Source organism: Entelurus aequoreus, linkage group LG13 (assembly GCF_033978785.1).
Source record: "Entelurus aequoreus isolate RoL-2023_Sb linkage group LG13, RoL_Eaeq_v1.1, whole genome shotgun sequence".
In the NCBI taxonomy this organism is placed as follows: Eukaryota; Metazoa; Chordata; class Actinopteri; order Syngnathiformes; family Syngnathidae; genus Entelurus; species Entelurus aequoreus.
In genome coordinates, this window is record NC_084743.1 from 25801068 (window position 1) to 25824827 (window position 23760).

At 36.8% G+C, this 23760-nt stretch overlaps 1 protein-coding gene across 2 annotated transcripts in view; it reads right to left on the reverse strand.

Moving 5' to 3' along the window:
• Nucleotides 1-1367: 1367 nt before the first annotated feature.
• adarb1b (adenosine deaminase RNA specific B1b) overlaps nt 1368-23760 on the reverse strand; it is a 408325-nt gene continuing 385932 nt past the window's right edge. For both annotated transcript variants that reach the window (XM_062067621.1, XM_062067620.1), the window contains 3 exons: nt 17561-17742; nt 10558-10736; nt 1368-7234 (listed from right to left, as the gene is read on the reverse strand). In XM_062067621.1, coding sequence (XP_061923605.1) covers nt 7058-7234; nt 10558-10736; nt 17561-17742 — 538 coding nt within the window. In that variant the 3' untranslated portion in view covers nt 1368-7057. The remainder of the gene's footprint in view (nt 7235-10557; nt 10737-17560; nt 17743-23760) is intronic.

Here is a 23760-nt window from a genome sequence, read left to right on the forward strand (position 1 = left end):
AAATGTTGCAGTGGCCAGAAATACTTGTTAAAATAAAACCTCCGCCTTGTTTTTTAACGAATACTTAGGCCTACTACGCTGCTGTATTTTAATGTAGGTCGTTATGGTGGCACTCGGAGACACAAGTAGTTTGAGAACCACGGAGCTAGGACTATTGCGCTGACTCGACACAATTACTTTTCTGTTTTTTTTTGTTTTGTTTTTGGCGGCAACATGATAAAAGTCAACCAATCACATCGAATGTATTTTTTATCAAACCATTCAATACTTTTTAGTATTCTGGGAGTTGATTTTATTTTATTTTTTCCCCCTGACAGTTTGAATCTAGCGGACTTATGAGGAACAACAACATCTGTCTATGTTCTACGGATCAGTGAAGGCTTCATTCTGCTACAGCGTAGTCCTGGGACCAAAAACCCTTTAAATACATTTTTTTTTTAAAGTACCACTGATAGTCATGGTGAAATTACCCTTTGCATTTGACCCATCCCCTTGTTCCACCACCTGGGAGGTGAGGGGAGCAGTGAGCAGCAGCGGTGGCCGCGCCCGGGTGTCATTTTGGTGATTTAACCCCCAATTCCAACCCTTGATACTGAGTGCCAAGCAGGGAGGTAATGGGTCTCGTTTTTATAGTTTTTGGTATGACTCAGCCGGGGTTTGTACTCACGACCTACCGATCTCAGGGCGGACGCTCTAACCCAGGGGTCCCCAAACTTTTTGATTCCGGGGCCGCATTGGGGTAAAACAATTTGGCTGGGGGTCACGCGCGCGCGCTATATATATATATATATATATATATATATATATATATATATATATATATATATATATATATATATATATATATATATATATATATATATATATATATATATATATATATATATATATATATATATATATATAATGTAAATGTGTATATATGTGTGTGTATATATGTATACGTCTATGTATATGTCCATGTATATATATATGTATATGTGTATATATGTATATATGTATATGTGTCTATATGTGTGTATGTATATATACATATATATATATATATAAATATATATATATATATATATATATATATATATATATATATATATATATATATATATATATATATATATATATATATATATATATATATATATATAATGTATTCATACATATATATTCCTCGCGCACTAATTGACTTAAAGAGCGCACTTGCTGCATGTCACGTTGTCGATGGTAAAAATGCATTTTTAGACAATATGATTTGCCTGAGTGGCTAGGAGACGGTAGAAAATGGACTGGTAAGGACAAATTAAAAAAAAAAAAAAAATAAAAAAATAAAAATTAAAAAAAAAAATTAAAAAAATTAAAAAAAATAGTTTTTTTTTTTTTTTTTTTTTACTTGGGACTTCCCGCGGGTCGGATTTTGGACGCTGGGGGGCCGTATCCGGCCCGCGGGCCGTAGTTTGGGGACCCCTGCTCTAACCACAAGGCCACTGAGCAGGTTAACTAAACTTAACTAAACTATCTAAACTGCGGTCCTCTGTGTTTTTAAAATGTTGATTTCTGTTTACTGTTTTAATTGGCTTTACCCTTTAAAATCGTTTTTAATCATATTTATTTTATATTGGTTTTATATGTATATATTTTTTTGTTTTTATTCAGTCATTGGTGGAGCTAAGGATAATATTTTACTGTTGTTTTTAATATTGTCGTGCAGCACTTCGGAAACATTTTGTTGTTTAAATGTGCTATATGAATAAAAGTGGATTGGATTGGATAAAATAAAAATTCTAGCACGTTCCTGTTAGAGTGTTAAACATTTGAACCTTGCTGGCAAACTTGTGATTGACATCACTGAGGCCTTCCTCAAGGCACCCCTTTAAAGTCCTCCCCTTTTTTTTGGCCGTTACACATATTTTTCATCATGTGATCATGTAAGTAAGGTGTTGCTGCAGCTTGTTTACTTCTTCCGTTATACTAGTGGTGTTCCTCAAGGTTCCGTCTTAGGTCCTCTCTTTTTCATCATTACAATTAGTCCAGTTTAAAAAACTTTTGCAGCAGATTCTTAAAAACACTAAATTGCTGTCATAGAGGTGATCTTTGACTAGCTTTTTTTATTTATTTTTTTGCAGAAGTTCCTTAAAAACAGCAGAGCACTTCTGTAACTCTGACAAAATAAATCAAATGTCTACTGTAGAGGACGCTGGTTTTCCGGAATAAACAAATTTAGACTAGTAGTGAAGGGAGAAGTTAGTTTTCTGGAAATGTGGCCGCCAAAACTATTTAGTTGAACATCCCTGCTGTAGACATGACAATATAAGGGCTCCATTTTTTTCTATTTTGGTAGATTCTAAAATGTCTTTTGTACTAAAAAATAAGCAGACCGCGTCCATGTGGAGGCGGAGTTGTTGTTTTTTTACATTCAGTGTAACGCTGTAGCATAATGGAACTGGACTGATCCAAATATCAATACTATTGATACCAAGAATGGTATCAGTATCAAGTTGATACTATCATGATGTGATCTTGTACAAGTATTCATTACCTTTGGATTTTTTTCCACATTTTTGGTGAAAAGACCAACACAAAGCATACGATTGAAGGACTAATGTGTGACATGCAAAAGTCAAATTCGTAAAAACTTTAGTAAAAGTATCGTAAATTCCGAACTATAAGCTGCTGCTTTTTTCCTACACTTTGAACCCTGCGGCTTATAAGACCGAGTGGCTAATTAATGGGTTTTTATCGCTGACAGCTATAATAAAAGTAGTAATAATAATAAACAATACATGGCTATGGCGCCATCTTTTAGACACATTTGCTCACTGCATTGCAGTGTCCTTCCAGTTAGTGCTTTAAACCATGAATTGATTAACGTGAACCCCGACTTAAACAAGTTGAAAAACGTATTCGGGTGTTACCATTTAGTGGTCAATTGTACGGAATATGTACTGTACTGTGCAATCTACTAATAAAAGTTGTAATCAATCAATCAACAACCAAAAGTAGAGTGCTGTTCCGTTTTCTAATCGTCCATAGAGTTTCTACCCGTATGGATTCTACATTCATCACTCCGAGCAACTTTTGTGAGTTTTACAATATAACTAAAACAATTCATACTTACTAAACAGTCCCATGTGTGATGTCTGTAGGAGTGTTTTCATGCATATTTGTACATGCTATCGTAATGTAATCAAGCTAGCGTTGTTAGCTAATATGCTAACATGTTTATAAGTGGTTTGTGTTAGTATGATTAACCTATTGTTTCAGTTTCACAAATTCTTCAGTAAATTCACCAAAATGTCACCGGGAACTTATTGAGTCTGTTTAACTGATTGGAGAGCTATCTTCCGCAGCTGGTAAGTCAATGACAATGACTTCTGTTTTGTTTGATCAGCCGTTTTACTGCCGTGTTACAGACACTGTTTGGAGACAAATAAGTTATGTAAATAAACATTTACAAAATCTTTCTGTATAAATAACTCATTTTGCAACGTATAATATATGGTAACATATTTTTTTCTTCCCTTATTTAGTGGGTGTGGCTTGCACTCTATAGTCTAGAAAACATGGTAAGTTGACACATTTATCGAAAGTAAACATAAAATCCAAAACTCTAACAGAATGTTTAACAAAACATTTTCACGTGTCAGAAAGGAGCAGTTAAAGTCCAAACATAAATCCGATGGAAAATTTGTGTCCCCTCTGAATTAGCAGGCTTTTTTTCCTCGTGATTTGTGCAGCCTAAAATGCTGAATTTGCAGCTTTTTTTTTTGGAGAAATTTGCGTAAAAGTTGTTAGGCGGATTTATTTTCCTCTGGTCACATTAAATCAACTTGTGATTTTATGAATTTGTTCATTGTAACTCTCAAAAAGCAGAGGGTTTCATAAAAAAAAAAAAGAAAACAAAACCTGTATTGATGTTTTACTCGTTTTATACCGCACAAATTAAGACACCGGAGATCGGCAGTGAACGCATAAACTCCGAGCTCATTGTCGAATTACTGAACTGTTTTAATGATTATAACTCATAGTAGTAATACATTTTTGTTGGTAAGTGAGAGAGGGAAGGAGATTATCATCACACTTCAACAACTCCATCCTCTGTTTGGACAGCACTGCAAGTTATAATCTGTTCCTGATTGTCTGGAAGTAGAAATATATGACGATTTAATCTCATCAGAGTAAGATGGATCTGTTTTGCAAAGAAGAAAATATGTTTGAATATAAAATTTTATAATTATCACTAATTTCACTATGAACTGCTTCTTAACAAATGTGTACACAAAATGTAAAATGATTTATTAATAGTGTACTTCACTGTTTTGTGTTGGTCTTTCACACACAAACCCAATTCAATATTTCCACGTTTGTTCTTGCATGAATTGTTTTTCAGGTATATCATAACATTTGTGTTGTTTATTTTTTTTACAAATCTGTATATATTTTTTTGTTCCATTGTCTCAAATTGTTGTATTTATATATTGCTCAACACATGTCCTCAATTCATCTGCTAACAATCATGATCGTTAATACAAGGTACACGCATAAAGTTACTGAAGTAAAAGGGATCGTCTAGTGATGGGTGATGAGCGTGTGGCACACTCACTGGCTGTATTGACACCGCACTGATACTGTTAATGTTTCGGAATGGTCATCTGCCCTCTAGTGGATTAAAAAAAAGTCACTACGTTTAGTTTGATGATGGCGACGGAAACCGACGACATTTAGCACGAAGAAGCTTCCTGATAAACAGTCACATGACACAGCAGCTGTATCGGTCACGTTTTTTTTTTTTTCCCCTTAAAGTGACACACACACCCGAGGAACACGATCGCTCCTTGTGTTTCATGAGGCGTCGATGCTTTGATATCATTCGACACATCACCAGTATCGTATTGACTCGATATCAAAACCCGCCTCCATCTTTTTTTTTTTTTTTTTTTTTTTTTTTAACGAACATGCTTACGCGACGTCAGCGTTCGACATCAAAATGGACGCGTGTGGTAAATATGATCAACACGCCGTATCGGGCAACGTTTGCATAGTGAGTACTTTTTAAATACAAGTATGTACTTTCATACAAACAAAAATATTCCAACCGATCTTTTTTTGTGTTTTCCGCCGCAGTGTAACACACATTCTATAAAACCAAAACAAAGTGAGCATCTTTCTCCCTCATGAACCACAAACGAGCACGAATCTAGAAAGTGGACTGAAAGCTGCCTTTTGAGGAAGATGCTGGCGTTCGTTCTCTTCCCTCACACACACACACACACAGACACACACACACAGACACACACACACACACACACACACCTACAGCAGGAAGGGGATTCATTTGGCCTCATTCCTCGCGGTTGACCCGACACGTGAAATGTGACAAAATTTGGGTTTGCATTCTCCACTTTAGCCGCCAGATGGCAGTAGAGCAGGGGTGTCAAACTCATTTTAGATGGGGGGCCACATGGAAAAAAATCTACTCCCAAGTGGGCGGGACTGGTAAAAATCACGGCACGATAACTTAAAAATAAAGACAACTTTAGATTGTTTCCTAATTTAGTATGGGGAACATATTCACCATTAATTAGTTGCTTATTAACATGCTAATTAGTAACATATTGTCTCTTAATTAGTCATTATTAAGTACTTATTACTGCCTTATTTAGTATGGGGAACATATTCACCATTAATTAGTTGCTTATTAACATGCTAATTAGTAACATATTAGCTCTTAATTAGTCATTAAGTATTTATTACTGCCTTATTTATTATGGGGAACATATTCACCATTAATTAGTTGCTTATTAACATGCTAATTAGTAACATATTGGCTCTTAATTAGTCATTATTAAGTACTTATTGCTGCCTTATTTATTAGTATGGGGAACATATTTACCATTACTAACCCTAACCCTAACCAAATAAATCTAAATTAAGAGTTTGTTACTTAGAATATGTTCCCCTAGTGTCCAAATAACTCTAAATTAAGTCTTTGTTGTTTAAAATATGTTCCCCTAGTGTCCAAATAACTCTAAATTAAGAGTTTGTTACTTAGAATATGTTCCTCTAGTGTCCAAATAACTTGAATTAAGTCTTTGTTGTTTAGAATATGTTCCCCATACTAAAGTGTTACCAAAAAATTATATCAAAATCAAATTAAAGTATATTATTTATGTAGTTTGATCATTTTCCTCGACTGATGTACTAACATCATGTGGTTTATTTTGTACATACGTAGCATCATCTACAACGATACAAATAATTGCTATTGCGACATCCAGTGGACACATTCAGAACAGCGTTTATTTCCATTCAAAAATGTCAGGTTCATTTTTATACTTAGCGGACTCAAAACTTAGCCTGATCCGGCCCTGGGGCCGTACGTTTGACACCCCTGCAGTTGCAATTCCAACTTTTGACTATGTAGAGTGGCGCTTTCCATCGTTTCCAGCATATCCACCAGGAGTGGGGCCATATGAATCCCTTACTGTGCCTCGCACATGCCAACACGGACAGGAAAAATAAAAATAAAAAACTTAAAAACCCTCCCCCTTTTTTTTTTAAAAGGTACATCCACACACGATAACAACTCAGAAGTCTACAAATGAAACTCTCTTTTGTTCCCAAAAGTTAACCAAAAACCTCTGCCGTTTTTAAGAAACGTTACTAAGATCACTAGTTCCTACTACTAATTTGTTCCATCTGTCACTACGTTTGAGAACAGAGTCGTCGTGATTAGGGACACGGAAAGGTTCTCTTCAGCCTGTGCGTCTGCAGGCGGGGGTTTCATAGGACAAAACATGCACAAACGCACAACGTCTTCTACACACTCCAGTTGCAACCCAGCGTGTCGGTAAAAAAAAACACAACATGAAAACACACGACGGCGAGGTTCAATTTCCAGATGTTTTAAGAAAGGATGCACGTTGATTGAAAGTGCGTGCAAACACGGACAGTCCCCTGCGGGCGGGTCTTTCTTTCAAACCTGGGTCAGGGGAGGCGGGGCTTAGAGGAGTGGGGGAGGAAGGGGGCGGGGGTCACAATCCCTCGGTAAAAACGGCGCCCCTCAGGAGCCGAGCGTGAACTGGTCTTGCTCGATGGGCTTTTTCACCCAGGCGCCCAGGCCGGCCTTGTGGAACGCCTTGATGAGCGCCATCTTGGCGGAGTGGTACTCGCCGGCCGCCTGCTTGCCGTCGTGGTAGGAGGCGGGCTTGGGCGCCTTGATCCGCAACACGGAGGACAGCTGGTTAGAGAGGAGACAGGTCAGGGACACACGCATCAACACGGATGTCTTGTGTGCAGAACCACACCAGGCATCACATTTGAACCGATACGGTACCGACTTACAGTACTTGGGAATCGATACCAGCACTCAAGTTTCAGTACTTTGGTGTATGTTTATAAATATTAACTGTTTTTGATACTGTGGAGGATGCAGATATGTTTAAGAGTTCTTTCTTTTTACATAGCCATGTTTATAGTATCTAGTACTTTTCCTTTGTGTATTCTACCAGTCTCTCTTTGTCTTCAGATTGTCTGTTTAGTGTCTTAAACCATCAGGAATGTGAAATACAACACCTACTCTTTTCCCTTATCAGCGTTGAGAGGGGGGAGATGGGGGTTGGCTTTGTGTGAAAGGAAGTTGGTATTTACCTTGGAATGCCAGATCAACTAGAGCAGCCGATATGAATGTATTGGTTAAGCTGATCTCCCAAAGCTTTGGTATAAAATTGAAAATATTCCAATTCTGTCTTGATGGTCCTCCTTACTCAGCATATACACTACCGTTCAAAAGTTTGGGGTCACCCAAACAATTTTGTGGAATAGCCTTCATTTCTAAGAACAAGAATAGACTGTCGAATTTCAGATGAAAGTTCTCTTTTTCTGGCCATTTTGAGCGTTTAATTGACCCCACAAATGTGATGCTCCAGAAACTCAATCTGCTCAAAGGAAGGTCAGTTTTGTAGCTTCTGTAACGAGCTAAACTGTTTTCAGATGTGTGAACATGATTGCACAAGGGTTTTCTAATCATCAATTAGCCTTCTGAGCCAATGAGCAAACACATTGTACCATTAGAACACTGGAGTGATAGTTGCTGGAAATGGGCCTCTATACACCTATGTAGATATTGCACCAAAAACCAGACATTTGCAGCTAGAATAGTCACTTACCACATTAGCAATGTATAGAGTGTATTTCTTTAAAGTTAAGACTAGTTTAAAGTTATCTTCATTGAAAATAAGGACATTTCAATGTGACCCCAAACTTTTGAACGGTAGTGTATGTCATCAAAATAATTTGGGATTGACCAGTAACTTAGATTCCCTTGGAGGAAGAACTGGTCTGATGCAACAATACTAAAATCAAACATTGAAAAAATGAGCTGATTAGGATAACTGCAAGGCCAACACAGTAGTCGTGTTGGTTAGTTCGGGCTTTGCTGTCTGTTGCGCCCTACAAAGCGTTAATACTGCAAGTACTTATTACACACCAGCTGTTTGATTGTAATGTGCTTCTTAGTTGTACTCTTCATTAACACATTTGGAGGCGTTGAAATGACCAGCTTAAATTGACAATGCTAATCAGTAGCATGTCAATAGCAAAGTCAATATATATTAGCATTAGGATAGCACATTTTTGGAAAAGTGGAGCCTCACTTAACATACTGTGGAAGTCGCTTCCTAGCAGCTCCACCGTAGACACGGCACAAGAGCCGAGCGTGCAGGTTGAACAAAGTTTTAATGTTTGTCACAAGTTTTTCCAAAATGTCTTTTCAGCACGTCGTGACGTTGCCGTCACTCCCAATCCTCTCTCTCCCTCTGCCTACTGTTAAAGACAACAGATGATTAGATTAACACGTACCACCTGTGAAATCTAGTCACCTGCCAGCTGTGTCTCGCCGTCAGCACATGCCCCCGCCCCTGCCCCCGCCCCTGCCCGCTGGTGCTCGTCTTCAGTACCATGGACAGCGGCGGTGACTTTTCCTCCTACAAGCAGCGCTGACTACACTTTCCCTCCACACATACGTTGAAGCACTTTTTGAGTCAATTGCTTTTGATTTGAAAATTGCAACATTACGTATAGGTACCGTATTTTACGGACTAAAAGCCGCTACATTTTTCCCACGCTTTGAACCCTGCGGCTTATATAACGGCCATAATATTTTGTATCCAACTAAACCTATAGGCCGGAAAATACGGTATTAGTCCGCTCTCAGTGCTGCTGGAGTGATCGCCATCAGACATTACAACTCAAATGAGTCATTTTTGCACGTTATCTATGTTCTCTGTCTCTGTAATAATGATGACAATTTGTTGTAGATTTAATTGCTTATTTTTTAATGAAATAGTTATCATTTAATTGACGTATTTTAATTACTAGTCAGTTCAACTTAAATGCCACAAATATTTTTTGTTGTTTTTTAATACAAACAATTGCATGTTTTTCCATTTTTTTATCTACCAGTTTAGGTACTGTTTAAACACCCGCACCATTTTTAAAGTACTGATTTGGTACGAGACGAGTATCAGTTAAAATGTAAATGATACCATCCCTAATCAGGCCATACACTTCACTGATTCATATATTTTGGCTCTGTTACAGTCGTGATGCCATATTTGTGTAGGATACATCTACACTTACAGTTTGTCAACTCCACAATTAAAAAACAATAGAATAGAATAGAATAGAAAGTACTTTATTGATCCGTGGGGGACATCGCTCACAATAGACAATAATAATAAATAATATAATATATATAATATATATAATATATGAATATAATATATTATATATTTAATATATAATATATGAATAATATAAATATATTCTACATATATTCTACAATAATAGATATAAATAAGTTATCGGCATAGGTCTTCAGTATCTGTATTGGCTCGGAAAAAAAATAAAAAATACTATCAGCCCTAAAAAAATATGAATACAAAACTACATCATATTATTGTTAACATTTCAGATAGCTGGCAATTAGCACTCTAATTGTCAGATAGCGATTAGCAGATGTATGAGCAGGAGTAGGTCTGGGACGATAACACATTTTTATGGACGATATATTGCCCCGCTAATTATTGTGATAAATTATATTAGTGTCAGCATTATTTTAGAGCAATTTAGGCACTAATGTAATCATAATAATAATAATAATAATAATAATAATGCAAGTAACCCTTTTTAATAAAAAAAAAATGCCAACAAATTTAATATAAAAGTGCCCAGAATATGCATTTAAATAATTATTTAACCGGTCATTATTCACTTAAATGTGATAATAAATGCATCAAGTCTTAGCTGATACATAAAGGATTTTTACTTATTATTACTTATTATTATTTATCTATTTAAATGTGCCAAGATCTTCGAGAAGCTAGCGTTGGCATGTTTTTTTTTTTTTAAGAACTTTTCGCCATGTATCCTCAAAAAGTGATGGGACTCAACAATAACAGTTTTTAGTTTATAATCTCTGTACCTTGACAACGTTGGTTAGTTTCTTCATGCAATTGTTGTCGTCTTTCTTTAATAAGGGGGTTACCAAGCGGAAGGGCGTACCTTGGAGTGTAGGCGCACCCAGCGGCTGTAGAGGGCGTGCTTGCAGAGGCGCGAGGCTCGGCCTACGTCGTCCTTGCCGGTGGTGGCGTTGATCACCTCCAGGCCCTGATCCCCCACTGTCCAGTTGACACTGAAGTTGGGGGCTTTCCCAGGCTGTCTGGCCTCTGCATTGCTTATCCCTGCAAAAAACAAATGGAGGAGTTCAAAGAAAGAACTCGCACAGACACCAACTTTCTGAAATGCAAGTGTCAGAATAATTGTATCTAAGTTATCACAAAACTTTGTGTTGCGTTGAGTTCAGCTCGCCCTGCAAGAGGACAAAAGCTGTCTGATCCTACCAAGGAAAAGGCTTGTAAAACTCCACTGTGTAGGAAGGCGTCGGTTTCTCTGATGTTTTGTAATCCACAGAAGGATTTTGTCTTGACCCGAGATCTACAAAGCGGAGAGAAAGCAGGACCTGCCCAAGCTCCAGGGACCTCTTCTTTGAACTGTTTACGACCTTTTCTTTGAACTGTTTTGTAATCAAAGGCGATGGCTGTTTACGACCCCCGTCCCTTTAGAAACAGCTGTTGCCATGTAATCAGGGAAAGTCCAAATAAAAGAGGAGGCGTACAATCTTTCGTCAGAGCGTGGTGGAGACTGTACAAGAGTACAGCCCAGACGTTTCTCCTCAATAGAGCCAAATTTGATTTTGTCTCTGTTGATTGATGTCATCAGTGTTTGAACCTGACAGCAATTATTGTATTTTTCGGACTATAGAGCACACTTAAAATACTTACATTTTCTCAAAAATCTACATTGTGCCTTATAACCCGGTGCGCCTAATGTACGTATTAATTCTGGTTGTGCTTACCGACCTCGAAGCAATTTTATTTGGTACATGGTGTAATGATAAGTGTGACCGGTAGATGGCAGTCACACATAAGAGATACTGTCAGGTGATGACATCTATTAAACAACACAAGAACAAAGGAATCAAACAGAGACAGAATCAAATTTGGCTCAGTGAGGAGAAACGCGTACATCTGTACCCTTGCACAGTGTCACTACGCTCTGCCGAAAGATTGTACGCCTCCTCTTTTGTTTGGACTTTCCCGGATTACATGGCAACAGCTGTTTCTAAAGGGACGGGGGTCGTAAACAGCCATCGCCTTTGATTACAAAACAGTTCAAAGAAAAGGTCGTAAAAGAGTTCAAAGAAGAGGTCGTAAAACAGTTCAAAGAAGAGATGCCTGGAACTTGGGCAGATCCTGCTTTCTCTCCGCTTTGTAGTTCTCGGGTCAAAACTAAATCTTTCCGTGGATTCCAATACATCAAAGAAACAGAACACCTTCATGTTGCTTCCCATCCTACACAGTGGAGTTTTACAAGCCTTCTTCTTGGTAGGATCAAAGACGGCTTTTGTCTGCTCGCCGGAAACTCACGGCAACACAAAGTTTTGTGATAACTCAGATACGATTATTCTGACGGATACGGGTGGACTGCAGGTTGACGCCTGTTCAATAAATGACGCAAGCAAGTACTGCTAATAAGCAAGCAACACCAAAACTTTGATGTTTCATTTGAGAATATAGAACATTACACACGGCGCTCAAAAACCTGTCAAATTGTTTTAGTACGACTTTGGTAAGCTACTAAGTGCTTCAACATACAGGTATTATTGTTGTGTGTGTATAAGGACCCCAAAATGACATCTAGAAATGACAAAGGCCTGATTTACTAAGATCCAAATACCACGTTCTGGGCGGCGTATGCAAAAAATATGAGTGGGTGTATTGCACGTGATCTACTAAGACCGCATGTGCAATTGAAAAGCGGTGCAGACCGCCTTATTTAAATGAGGATTTTGCGTGCATACGGGGCTTTTACCACGGAGACCATCATTTTCTGCACACGTTATCATGCTCCTCCTACCTGTGTGCGATGTGTTGTACCAGCAGCGCACATCTATAATCTGTAACACCTTTTCTGAATCGCAATCTAGATAACAGAAACATATGCACACTTTCTGACACTTTTCTTTCACTTTCACATTCATCGCGCGAGACTGTGGATGGCATCGCCAGCGCATTCGTGCGTCTGGAATGGCTAAAACGCAAGAAAATGCTAATTGAAAAACTTTTCATGAATAGAAAAAACAAACAACTAGTGATGTCCGATAATATTGGACTGCCGATATTATCGACCGATAAATGCTTTAAAATGTGATATCGGAAATTATCGGTATCGGACATAGGAAGAAGTACAGAGCGCCAATAAACCTTGAAGGCACTGCCTTTGCATGCCGGCCCAGTCACATAATATCTACGGATTTTCACACACACAAGTGAATGCACTGCATACTTGGTCAACAGCCATACAGGTCACACTGAGGGCGACCGTACAAAGAACTTTAACACTGTTACAAATATGCGCCACACTGTGAACCCACACCAAACAAGAATGATAAACACATTTCGGGAGAACATCCGCACCGTGACACAACATAAACACAACAGAACAAATACCCAGAACCCCTTGCAGCACTAACTCTTCCGGGACGCTACAACATACACCCCCCGCTAAGGAAGCGTGTTCAATTTAGATAAGGATCATAGAATGACACCTTTGATGTGCCTTATAACCTGGTGCACCTTTTGTGTGAAAATAGTGCGCCTTATGGTTCGAAAAATACGGTACTCGACTACTCGAATCGTATAGGACAGTGATCCCAAACCTTTTTGTAACTGCGGACCGATTTTTTTTTTTTTTTTTTAGTCATAAAAAAATACAATCATGTGTGCTTACGGACTGTATCCCTGCAGACTGTATTGATCTATAATGTAGGAACCATGAATATTAATAACGGAAAGAAACAACCCTTTTGTGCAAATGAGTGTGAATGAGTGTAAATGGGGGAGGGAGTTTTTTTGGGTTGGTGCACTAATTGTAAGTGTATCTTGTGTTTTTTATGTTGATTTACTAAAAAAAAAAAAAAAAAAAAAAATTTTTATTTCTTGTGCGGCCCGGTGGTTGGGTACCACTGGTATAGGACACTAGAAAGATCATAAAGTACCAATGATTGTCACACACACACTAGGTGTGGCGAGATTATCCTCTGCATTTGACCCATCACCCTCACCCCCTGGGAGGTGAGGGGAGCAGTGAGCAGCAGTGGTGGCCGCGCCCGGGAATCACTTTTGGGTGATTTAACCCCCAATTCCAACCCTGGATGCTGAATGCCAAGCAAGGAAGCAACCACAATGTAACACTAGCAATGTAAAACGTATATATTCCAGTATGCACATTTATAAAAGCACAATTAGAATATTATTTAAGTGATATGAACTTTCATCGGAGTGGAGACTACCCAGCATGCACCACCTGAACGCCACGGGCCTCCACTATTTCACCGGCCTAAATGGGAGACATATAAAAGTCATAAATCCCCGAGCCTTGTACTGTGTGAGTGTAATAAACTCTTCGGAGTCAATGATTTAAACAATATGAACGCCACAGGGCTGCCATGCTGCAGCCTCCCACTGCTCCCAACTCTGCGGAGCAGAAAAAGCTTTTAATTCTGCTCCTTTTTTTTTTTTTTATCACCTTTACTTGCCAGGTGGACAGCATCCAGGGAGGGAGAGGTGCTCGCAGCTCCTACACTGCTTGTACAGTTCATAAAGGTTTATGACGGTGACAGTCTCAGCCTGGAATAGATCTCGTCTATTTCCTGGATTAGGTGTCTTCAGACATGTGTGCAGATCGCCACAATAAGATTTGATGCCCTCATTAATCAACATTAGAATGCACCTGGTCTGCCAGAGCATAAGAAGACACAGCACAAGGGATCAGTGTTGCCAACTTAGCGACTGTGTTGTTATATTTAGGGAGTATTTACACTCTATATCCTTTTTTTTAAAAAAAAAACAGTGTAGATTAAGTCTGGTGACGAATTTTGGAAAGCAGATTAGCACTCCTCCTAATGACCGCCGGGTGCAGCTGTTGGCCCTTCACCCATCCAAAAGCACTCATAGGTGACTCTGTCTTGCGACATAAAAAAAAAAAAAAACACCAACAAAAAGCAAAGTTTGAAAGTTATTCTTTAGTTGAAAACTAATTTGTTTTGCTTTTCCCGTTTTTTTTTTTACTAATTTTATTTTATTTTTTTAATTATGCAAATTAAACAATTGCTTCATATTGTTAACAACCCACAAATACATACCAGTCATACTTATACATACATGGGATGTATTTTCCTTTTTTACTTAATATGTTAAAATGTCTAAAAATTGTCATTAAGGGGTATTGTGTGTAGAATTTTGAGGACAAAAACAAATTTATTCCATTTCGGAATAAATATATATTGCATGACAAAATATGAAAAGTGTAAAAAAACTCTACAACTTTTGGACAACAGATAAGACAGCGGACAATAAGGAAAACTTTAGCTGCGTTTCTTTTTGTAATTATAACTAATTATTATGGGGTGGAGCGGTCGTCCAGAAACTTTTTAACAATGTTAGCAACCCCCAAGTACATTGCAGTCCTACTTATGTACATGTGATTTATTTAATTTTTTAATAAATATGCAAACATTTCTACATGTTTTTTACATTGTCATTAAGGGGTTTTGTGTGTAGAATTTTGAGGACAAAAATGAATGTATTCCATTTCGGAATAAATATATATTGCATGTCAAAATATGGAAAAATACATTATTTTTTAAGATAGATAAACACTTTTCAAGTGTAAAACACTCTACAACTTTTGGACCACCGAGAAGACAACAGACAATAAGGAAGACTTTGGTTGCGTTTCTTTTTGTAATTATAACTAATTATTATGGGGTGGAGCGGTCATGCAGAAACTTGTTAACAATGTTGGCAACCTCCAAATATATTGCAGTCATACTTATACAAACATGTGATTTATTTTCTTTTTTAATAAATATGCAAACATTTCTATATATTTTTTTACATTGTTATTAAGGGATATTGTGTGTAGAATTTTGAGGACACACATTAATTTTATTCCATTTCGGAATAAATATATATTGCATGACAAAATATGGAAAAATACATTATTTTTTTAGGATAGATAAACACTTTTCAAGTGTTTAACAAAACAGTCTACAACTTTTGGACAACAGATAAGACCGCGGACAATAAGGAAGACTTTTTTTGCGTTTCTTTCTATAATTATAACTAGTTATTATGGGGTGGAGCGGTTGTCCAGAAACTTTTTAACAATGTTAGCAACCCCCAAGTACATTGCAGTCCTACTTATGTACATGTGATTTATTTAATTTTTTTAATAAATATGCAAACATTTCTACATGTTTTTTACATTGTCATTAAGGGGTATTGTGTGTAGAATTTTGAGGACAAAAATGAATTTATTCCATTTCGGAATAAAAATGTATTGCATGACAAAATATGGAAAAATACATTATTTTTTAGGATAGATAAACACTTTTCACGTGTAAAACAGTCTACAGTTTTTGGACAACAGAGAAGACAGCGGACAATAAGGAAAACTTTGGTTGCGTTTCTTTTTGTAATTATAACTAATTATTATGGGGTGGAGCGGTCGTCCAGCAACTTTTTAACAATGTTAGCAACCTCCAAATACATTGCAGTCATACTTATATGTATTGGGTATTGTGTGTAGAATTTTGAGGACAAAAATTAATTGATTCCATTTCGGAATGAATATATATTGCATGACAAACTATGGAAAAATAAATTAATTTTTAAGATGGATAAACACTTTTCAAGTGTGAAACACTACAACTTTTGGACGACAGAGAAGACATTATAATTATAACAAATTATTATGGGGTGGAGTGGTCGTCCAGAAACTTGTTAACAATCCCCAAATACATTAAAACTATACTTATGTACATGTGATTTCTTATTTGTATTATTATTATTTTTCTTTAATAAATATGCAAAAATGTCAAAACATTTCTACATGTTTTTTACATTGTCATTAAGGGGTATTGTGTGTAGAATTTTGAGGAAATTTTTTTTTTTTATAAAATTTTGGAATAATATACACTACCGTTCAAAAGTTTGGGGTCACATTGAAATGTCCTTATTTTTGAAGGAAAAGCACTGTACTTTTCAATGAAGATAACTTTAAACTAGTCTTAACTTTAAAGAAACACACTCTATAAATTGCTAATGTGGTAAATGACTATTCTAGCTGCAAATGTCTGGTTTTTGGTGCAATATCTACATAGGTGTATAGAGGCCCATTTCCAGCAACTATCACTCCAGTGTTCTAATGGTACAATGTGTTTGCTCATTGGCTCAGAAGGCTAATTGATGATTAGAAAACCCTTGTGCAATCATGTTCACACATCTGAAAACAGTTTAGCTCGTTAAAGAAGCTACAAAACTGACCTTCCTTTGAGCAGATTCAGTTTCTGGAGCATCACATTTGTGGGGTCAATTAAACGCTCAAAATGGCCAGAAAAAGAGAACTTTCATCTGAAACTCGACAGTCTATTCTTGTTCTTAGAAATGAAGGCTATTCCACAAAATTGTTTGGGTGACCCCAAACTTTTGAACGGTAGTGTATATATTCCATTCAAAATATGGAAAAAGTGAAGTGCTATTAGTGGCTATATTTATTTGTAAGATAAACAAACACTTTTCAAGTGTAAAAGAGTCTATAACAACCCTTCTTTTTAAAAAAGCCTTTTTTTTTTTTTAGATGTATGCATAATAGTTTTAGCTATTTGGCTGTTCTAGTTTTTATTTTTATTTATTTTCTATTATCTTTTTATTTTATTTATTTATTTTTTTAATACACTGTAGCACTTTGAGGTTGTTTACTCAATGTAAAGTGCTTTTTACAAATAAAATGTATTATTATTATTATTATTATTATTCAGCAGCCCAGGATTACCGCTAATGTAGGAATGTAAAGTTAAGAAAATGCTATTAAAACAGCAGCCATGGCCCCCGTATAAACAATTTAAAGCTGAGGTGCTCAAGAAGCTGCTGGAATGTCTCACCGCTGAGAAGAGGTCTGTTGAGCGTGAACTGCTGGGGCAGGTCCTCGATGTCTGCGATGCGCTGGTACATGGCCCGGGAGAGGTGGTCGGCGTGGTAAAGACTTCCCAGGATGATGCTGGAGAAGTAGATTGGCTCGGTGAAGTAGCTCATCAGTGAGCCCTGGATGCCCACCACATTCCACCTGCATCAGGACAACGCAGAGTTAGGAAGAAGCTGCACGGTTTTCAACGACTTCATCTTAAAGACTAAAGAAGAAAAGTGACTGACGTCACCTCCCCTAATTAAACATATTTTGATTTGAATACCATCATTTACGGACTAAAGACTATATTTAATTTTTGGACGATTACATTTTGTACGTACATTGGCGGCACACGTACTTATTGAAACAAGAAATAATTACACGGGTAGCTGATCAGGTGTCTTGATGAGGGTGAGTCCATAACGCTCTAAATGGCAGACTGAAAGATTGTGTGAGTGCATTTGATTTAAAGTGAGCAATTTAATTATTCTACCGCAGTGTTCGTTACTGGGCCGCCCAAAAATATCTGCAGCGGTACTCAGTTGTAATACACTTTTCCCCCACTTGTGGCAGCAATGGCAATATCAAACAAAAAGAAGAAGTCTGGAGCTAAAGTCATAGAGAAGTTTCTTAAGTGCAAAAATTAGGACTAAAGTGGTAAAGCTTTATTTTCATTTTATAATTTTTTTTTATTTTTTAAAGAAATGATTATTTATTATTAATCTAGCTCAAATTTCTTAGTTAGAATTTATTTATTTTAGCACTGTAAGTCCCTTCTTATTCAGTGAAATAAGATAATACGTTTACTAATTCAGACCATTACTACACAAACACAGATAATTGATAAACGCATACTTATCACTACGTTTAGGCCTCTTGTCCACATGCAAATGCATCCTTTTGCCCTTAAAAACGCAGACTTTTGCAAACAGGCTTCTGATTGGAGAAAATGTGCATGACAGCAGGTGTATGTGTTTTGAAACTGCACTTGTGTGGACGGAGCTCGTTTTAACCCCAAATATGTGTTTTTGAAGCTGTCCTTGTTTGTGCGGACATGACCTGAGGGTTAATTTTTGAATGGGTCCCGTGCCCCTCCACGCAGGGTGGAATATTACTGTGTAAGTCTTAACTTGAAAAAAATTGTTATCATACTTGCAATTTGTTTTTTAAATTCAAGAAAATTGTTTTTTTACTTGCAATTTGTTATTTTACTTGCAGAATTTTTTTTCTTTTACTGCTAATAATTTTTTTTTTTAAACTTGCAAATAGTTTTTTTTAGCAGATAATTGTTTTGTTTTTACTTTTTAATTGAAGACATTTTTTCATTTTATTTGTGAATGGTTTTTTTTATATGAAGAAAATAATTTTTCTTTGATTGCAAATCTTTTTTTACTTGCAAAAAAATGTAATTACACTTGCGAATCATTTTTTTTAATTTCAGAAAATTGTTTTTTTTTGCGAATCCTTTTTTTACTCAGAGAATCGTTATTTTTCCTTGCAAATATTTTTTTAATTGAAGAAAATTGTTTTCACTTGCCAATCGTTTCTTAATTGAAGACTTTTTTTTAAAACTTGCGAGTCGTTTTAACTTGCAGAACATTTTTTTTAAAAATTGCGAATCAATTATTTACTTGAAGACATTTTTTTTTTAACTTGCACATTTTTTTGTACTTGCAGAAAATTGTTAATATACTTGTGAATCGTTTTTATTTGAATAGAATAGTTTTTCTTTAATTGCAAATCTTTTTTACTTGCAAAAAATTGTTTTTTTACTGCAAATTATTTTTTTCTTTGCAGAATTTTTTTTTTTTTTAAACTTGCGAATCGTTTTTTAATTGGAGATAATCTTTTAATTTATTACTTGCGAATCGTTTTTTAATTACTTGTTTTTAAATTGCAAATACATTTTATATTTGAAGAAAACATTTTTTTAAATTGCAAATCTTTTTTTTACTTGCAGAAAAGTGTTAATATACTTGCGAATTGCTTTTTTAATTGAATACAATTGTTTTTGTTTTATTTGCGAATCGTATTTTCATTTGCAGAAATATAGTTGTATTTACTCGCGAATCGTTGGGCGTGTGTAAAAACATTTTTGTGTGTTTGTGGAGTTTTGGCAGTAATTTCAGTCCATACTAATCCAAACAACAAATGTTCCTGTTTGCAATAATCCTCCTGGTGTTTATTGCACTTTCCCAGCCTTCTCTTTGATGTGAGGTTGCTCCTGCATGAGCATGTTCCGGTCGGGCAGGAACTGTTGGCTGCTCAGGGCAGTACGAGCAGGTGCGTTGTCATGATGAAGTAACCACGATTTATCCTGCCACAACTCTCGCCTCTAATGACGCAAACACAGCAGGATCTTTTTGCGGATTTGCTGCTTTGGTCCCGAAACTCACATACCTCATATACAAGTAAACGGAAAAAAAAAGGGGCTAATTACAGATAATAACTACGGAATTATTGTTAGACAGATAGATAGGTTCCCTATTAGAGGTTAAATAAGTGGAGAGGAGATACAGATGGCAATACATGTAAGATAAATTAGTGTATAGCGCCACAAGGCAATGCAATAAACCAAAACCAATTCTACTGAGGGATGCAATTTCTTTTTTGCCAAACTTCTGTGTATTTTTGTGCTGTATCATTAGCCATCTCTCCCTAGTCATTTTCCCATTGACATGCTCTGTGAAGCATCACACTCCCACCTCACTCAGAGGGGAACGTGTGTGTGCGTGTGTGTGTGTGCACCAAAAAGTGTCCTGGAGAAAATGAATGGATTGTTGCAGTGTATAAAGAATGATGTCCTTTAAAAGTAAAAAAAAAAAAGGTTTCATAGTTATTGATTGACGTCCCTTTAAAAAGCAGTAAACAAAAGGATTAAGAAGGGGGTTAATAGAACAACAATTTGTACTCGGTAGAACTGGATAGCTAATTGGTGTGGTGTTCAATAATTTGATAAGCAGCCGCCTTCCATTTATTCATCAAACCCCAAAAAGTGTCAGCATACAGAGAGACTCATCTCTCACATCTTTACCTTGGGGCTGACTGCGGGTGTGTGAAATTACCAGCGTAGAGCGAGCACAATGTGGAATATGCAATCAGCAAACCTGAGGCTACATGAAGTGAAAATGCAATATTGTCTGTGTGCGCCACATGCATGCGAAAGATAGCCAATGTAAAAGTGACAGAGGGCAGACTTCCATGGCTAAATCGGACCTGCAAAGCTGTAACGGCACACTTCTTTAGTTCCACCTTAAACAACACAGCTAACACAGAGGGAAGTCAGTCAGAAGGACAGATAAGAGGTTGGCAAACCGGCTCAGTACACTATGAAACAACATGTGTTAGTTCCACTGCAGGAACTTTTAACAGAAATGTTCCCATTTTCCCTCTGTTTTTCCAACACAAACTACCCGGGTAAATTTAGTTCTTCAGAGAACTTTTCGGAGTTCCTGCACTGCAAAAAGTCAGTGTTCAAAAACAAGAAAAAATAATAATACAAAAATTAGGGGTATTTTATTTAAAATAAGCAAAATTATCTGCCAATAGAACAAGAAAATTCGGCTTGTCAAGACTTTCCAAAACAAGTAAAATTAGCTAACCTAAATAAACCCCAAACTACCTTAAAATAAGTATATTCTCACTAATAACAAGTACACTTTTCTTGGTAGAAAAACAACAACATTTTTGCTCAATTTGTTGAAAAATATTCTTAAATTAAGTAAATGCTAGTGCCATTATCTTGACATAATGATATGCGCTCTGCATCATGATTTTTTTTTTTCATGCTTGAAGTAAGAAATTATTACTTTAAAAAAGTAGTTTTATACTTGTGAGTGTTAATGACACAGCTTTGCATCAGTTGATATTCTAGTTTCAAGCATGTTTTACTCAATATAGGTCATAAAATCTCAGCAACAAGCTGTAATATCTTACTGAGATCATTTAGGACCAAAACCCTTAAAACAAGTAAAATACTAACATAAAATCTGCTTAGTGAGAAGAAGGATCTTATCAGACAGAAAATAAGCAAATATCACCCTTATTTGAGATATTTAATCTTACTTAGATTTCAGTTTTTGCAGTGTGCCAGCTGGGTGGGACTTTTAAAAGATTCCTGGAACCCTAAAAATGCATTTTTCTTCTTAAATTAGCTCAACTATACCTACAAACGAGGCATAATGATGCAATATGTACACACATCTAGCTGAAATAGCATGTTAGCATTGATTAGCGTGCAGTGACCAAATATGCCTGTTTAGAACTCCCAACAAGTCAATAACATCAACAAAGCTCACCTTTGTGCATTCACGCACAGCATAAAAAGTTTGGTGGACAAAATGAGACAAAGAAGGAGTGGCATTAAAATGTCTTTCCGTGGCAGCGTCGGACAAAGTTGTACATGTATACAAACTACGGTGAGTTCATGTACTGCCATAATTAGTAGGACAAAACGGCGTTCGCCAAATACTCTCTATAGAGTAGCATGTTTAATATAAACAGTTGGATTTTTAACAATCAGGAAGGCTTGTGTCACGTTTGTCCTCCTACAGAAACCATATTATATATTCTAACCCTATCTTTTTCTATTTTCACACATTTTTGAAAAAGCTCTAGGGAGCCGCTTGTTGCCAACTCCCGCTTTAAGGTGTGTACTTGAACAATTTATTTAAAAAAAATAGCCTGCATTAGTAGGTGTATACCTACAAAATTAGCTAAAAAAGGCTAGCATACTCACAGGTATTATTTGTCAGGTAACAAAATATTTTCTGCAGAGGTGTATACCTGCACAATTTCAAAAAAGCGAGCATCCTGATATTGGAATGGTTACGACTGTGCTGCGGGCCGCTAAAAAATTAGCTCCGAAAAAACAGCGGTTAAACAAAAAGTTATAAGATTTCTTCTTTATTGTTTGAAAATAACATTTCTTTGGTTTTAATTGTAAAGCGGAAGACCCTGAAGTGTAACCGTGTTCAAATGGCACATTGCTCTAAAATGTGTCTAAAGTACAGATGTCCGATAATATCGGGCTGCCGATATTATCGGCCGATAAATGCTTTAAAATGTAATATCGGAAATTATCGGTATCGGACATAGGAAGAAGTACAGAGCGCCAATAACCTTGAAGGCACTGCCTTTGCGTGCCGGCCCAGTCACATAATACCTACGGCTTTTCACACACACAAGTGAATGCAAGGCATACTTGGTCAACAGCCATACAGGTCACACTGAGGGTGGACGTATAACCAACTTTAACACTGTTACAAATATGCGCCACACTGTGAACCCACACCTAACAAGAATGACAAACACATTTCGGGAGAACATCCGCACCGTAACACAACATAAACACAACAGAAAAAATACCCAGAACCCCTTGCAGCACTAACTCTTCTGGGACGCTACAATATACACCCCCCTCTACCGCCTACCCACCCACCTCAACCTCCTCATGCTCTCTCAGGGAGAGCATGTCCCAAATTCCAAGCTGCTGTTTTGAGGCATGTTAAAAAAAATTATGCACTTTGTGACTTCAATAATAAATATGGCAGTGCCATGTTGGCATTTTTTTCCATAACTTGAGTTGATTTATTTTGGAAAACCTTGTTACATTGTTTAATGCATCCAGCGGGGCATCACAACAAATTTAGGCATAATAATGTGTTAATTCCACGACTGTATATATCGGTATCGGTTGATATCGGAATCGGTAATTAAGAGTTGGACAATATCGTAATATCAGCAAAAAAGCCATTATCGGACATCTCTAGTCTAAAGCTTTTACTAGCATGTTTGTCCAGAAATTAAACATAAAAAACAAAAATTGCTAAGTTTTTCTGTAAAGAAAAAGGAAGGAAATGTTGTAGTCGCCTTGACCTCGAATATCGTAGATCATTTTCTTCAGTTCCCAAGTTCAAGCCTTGGGTGCAAAAAGCATTTTGTTCCAACCGCAGGTCTAGTGAACGGACAGCTCAGTAATTTGTAGTACTTTCAAAAGATGCAGGAAGTTTTAGGGCATCTAATCTGCCATGTTTAAGTCCCAGGAGTCAAAGCCTGCAGATACACGGTCTACAGTATTATTAGCTGGTGCAGACTTCACACTGCCTGCATGTGTGTCTTCCAATGGCGTAAATCGGTCTAGTAAAACCAGACTTACGATCAATCATTACGATGTCA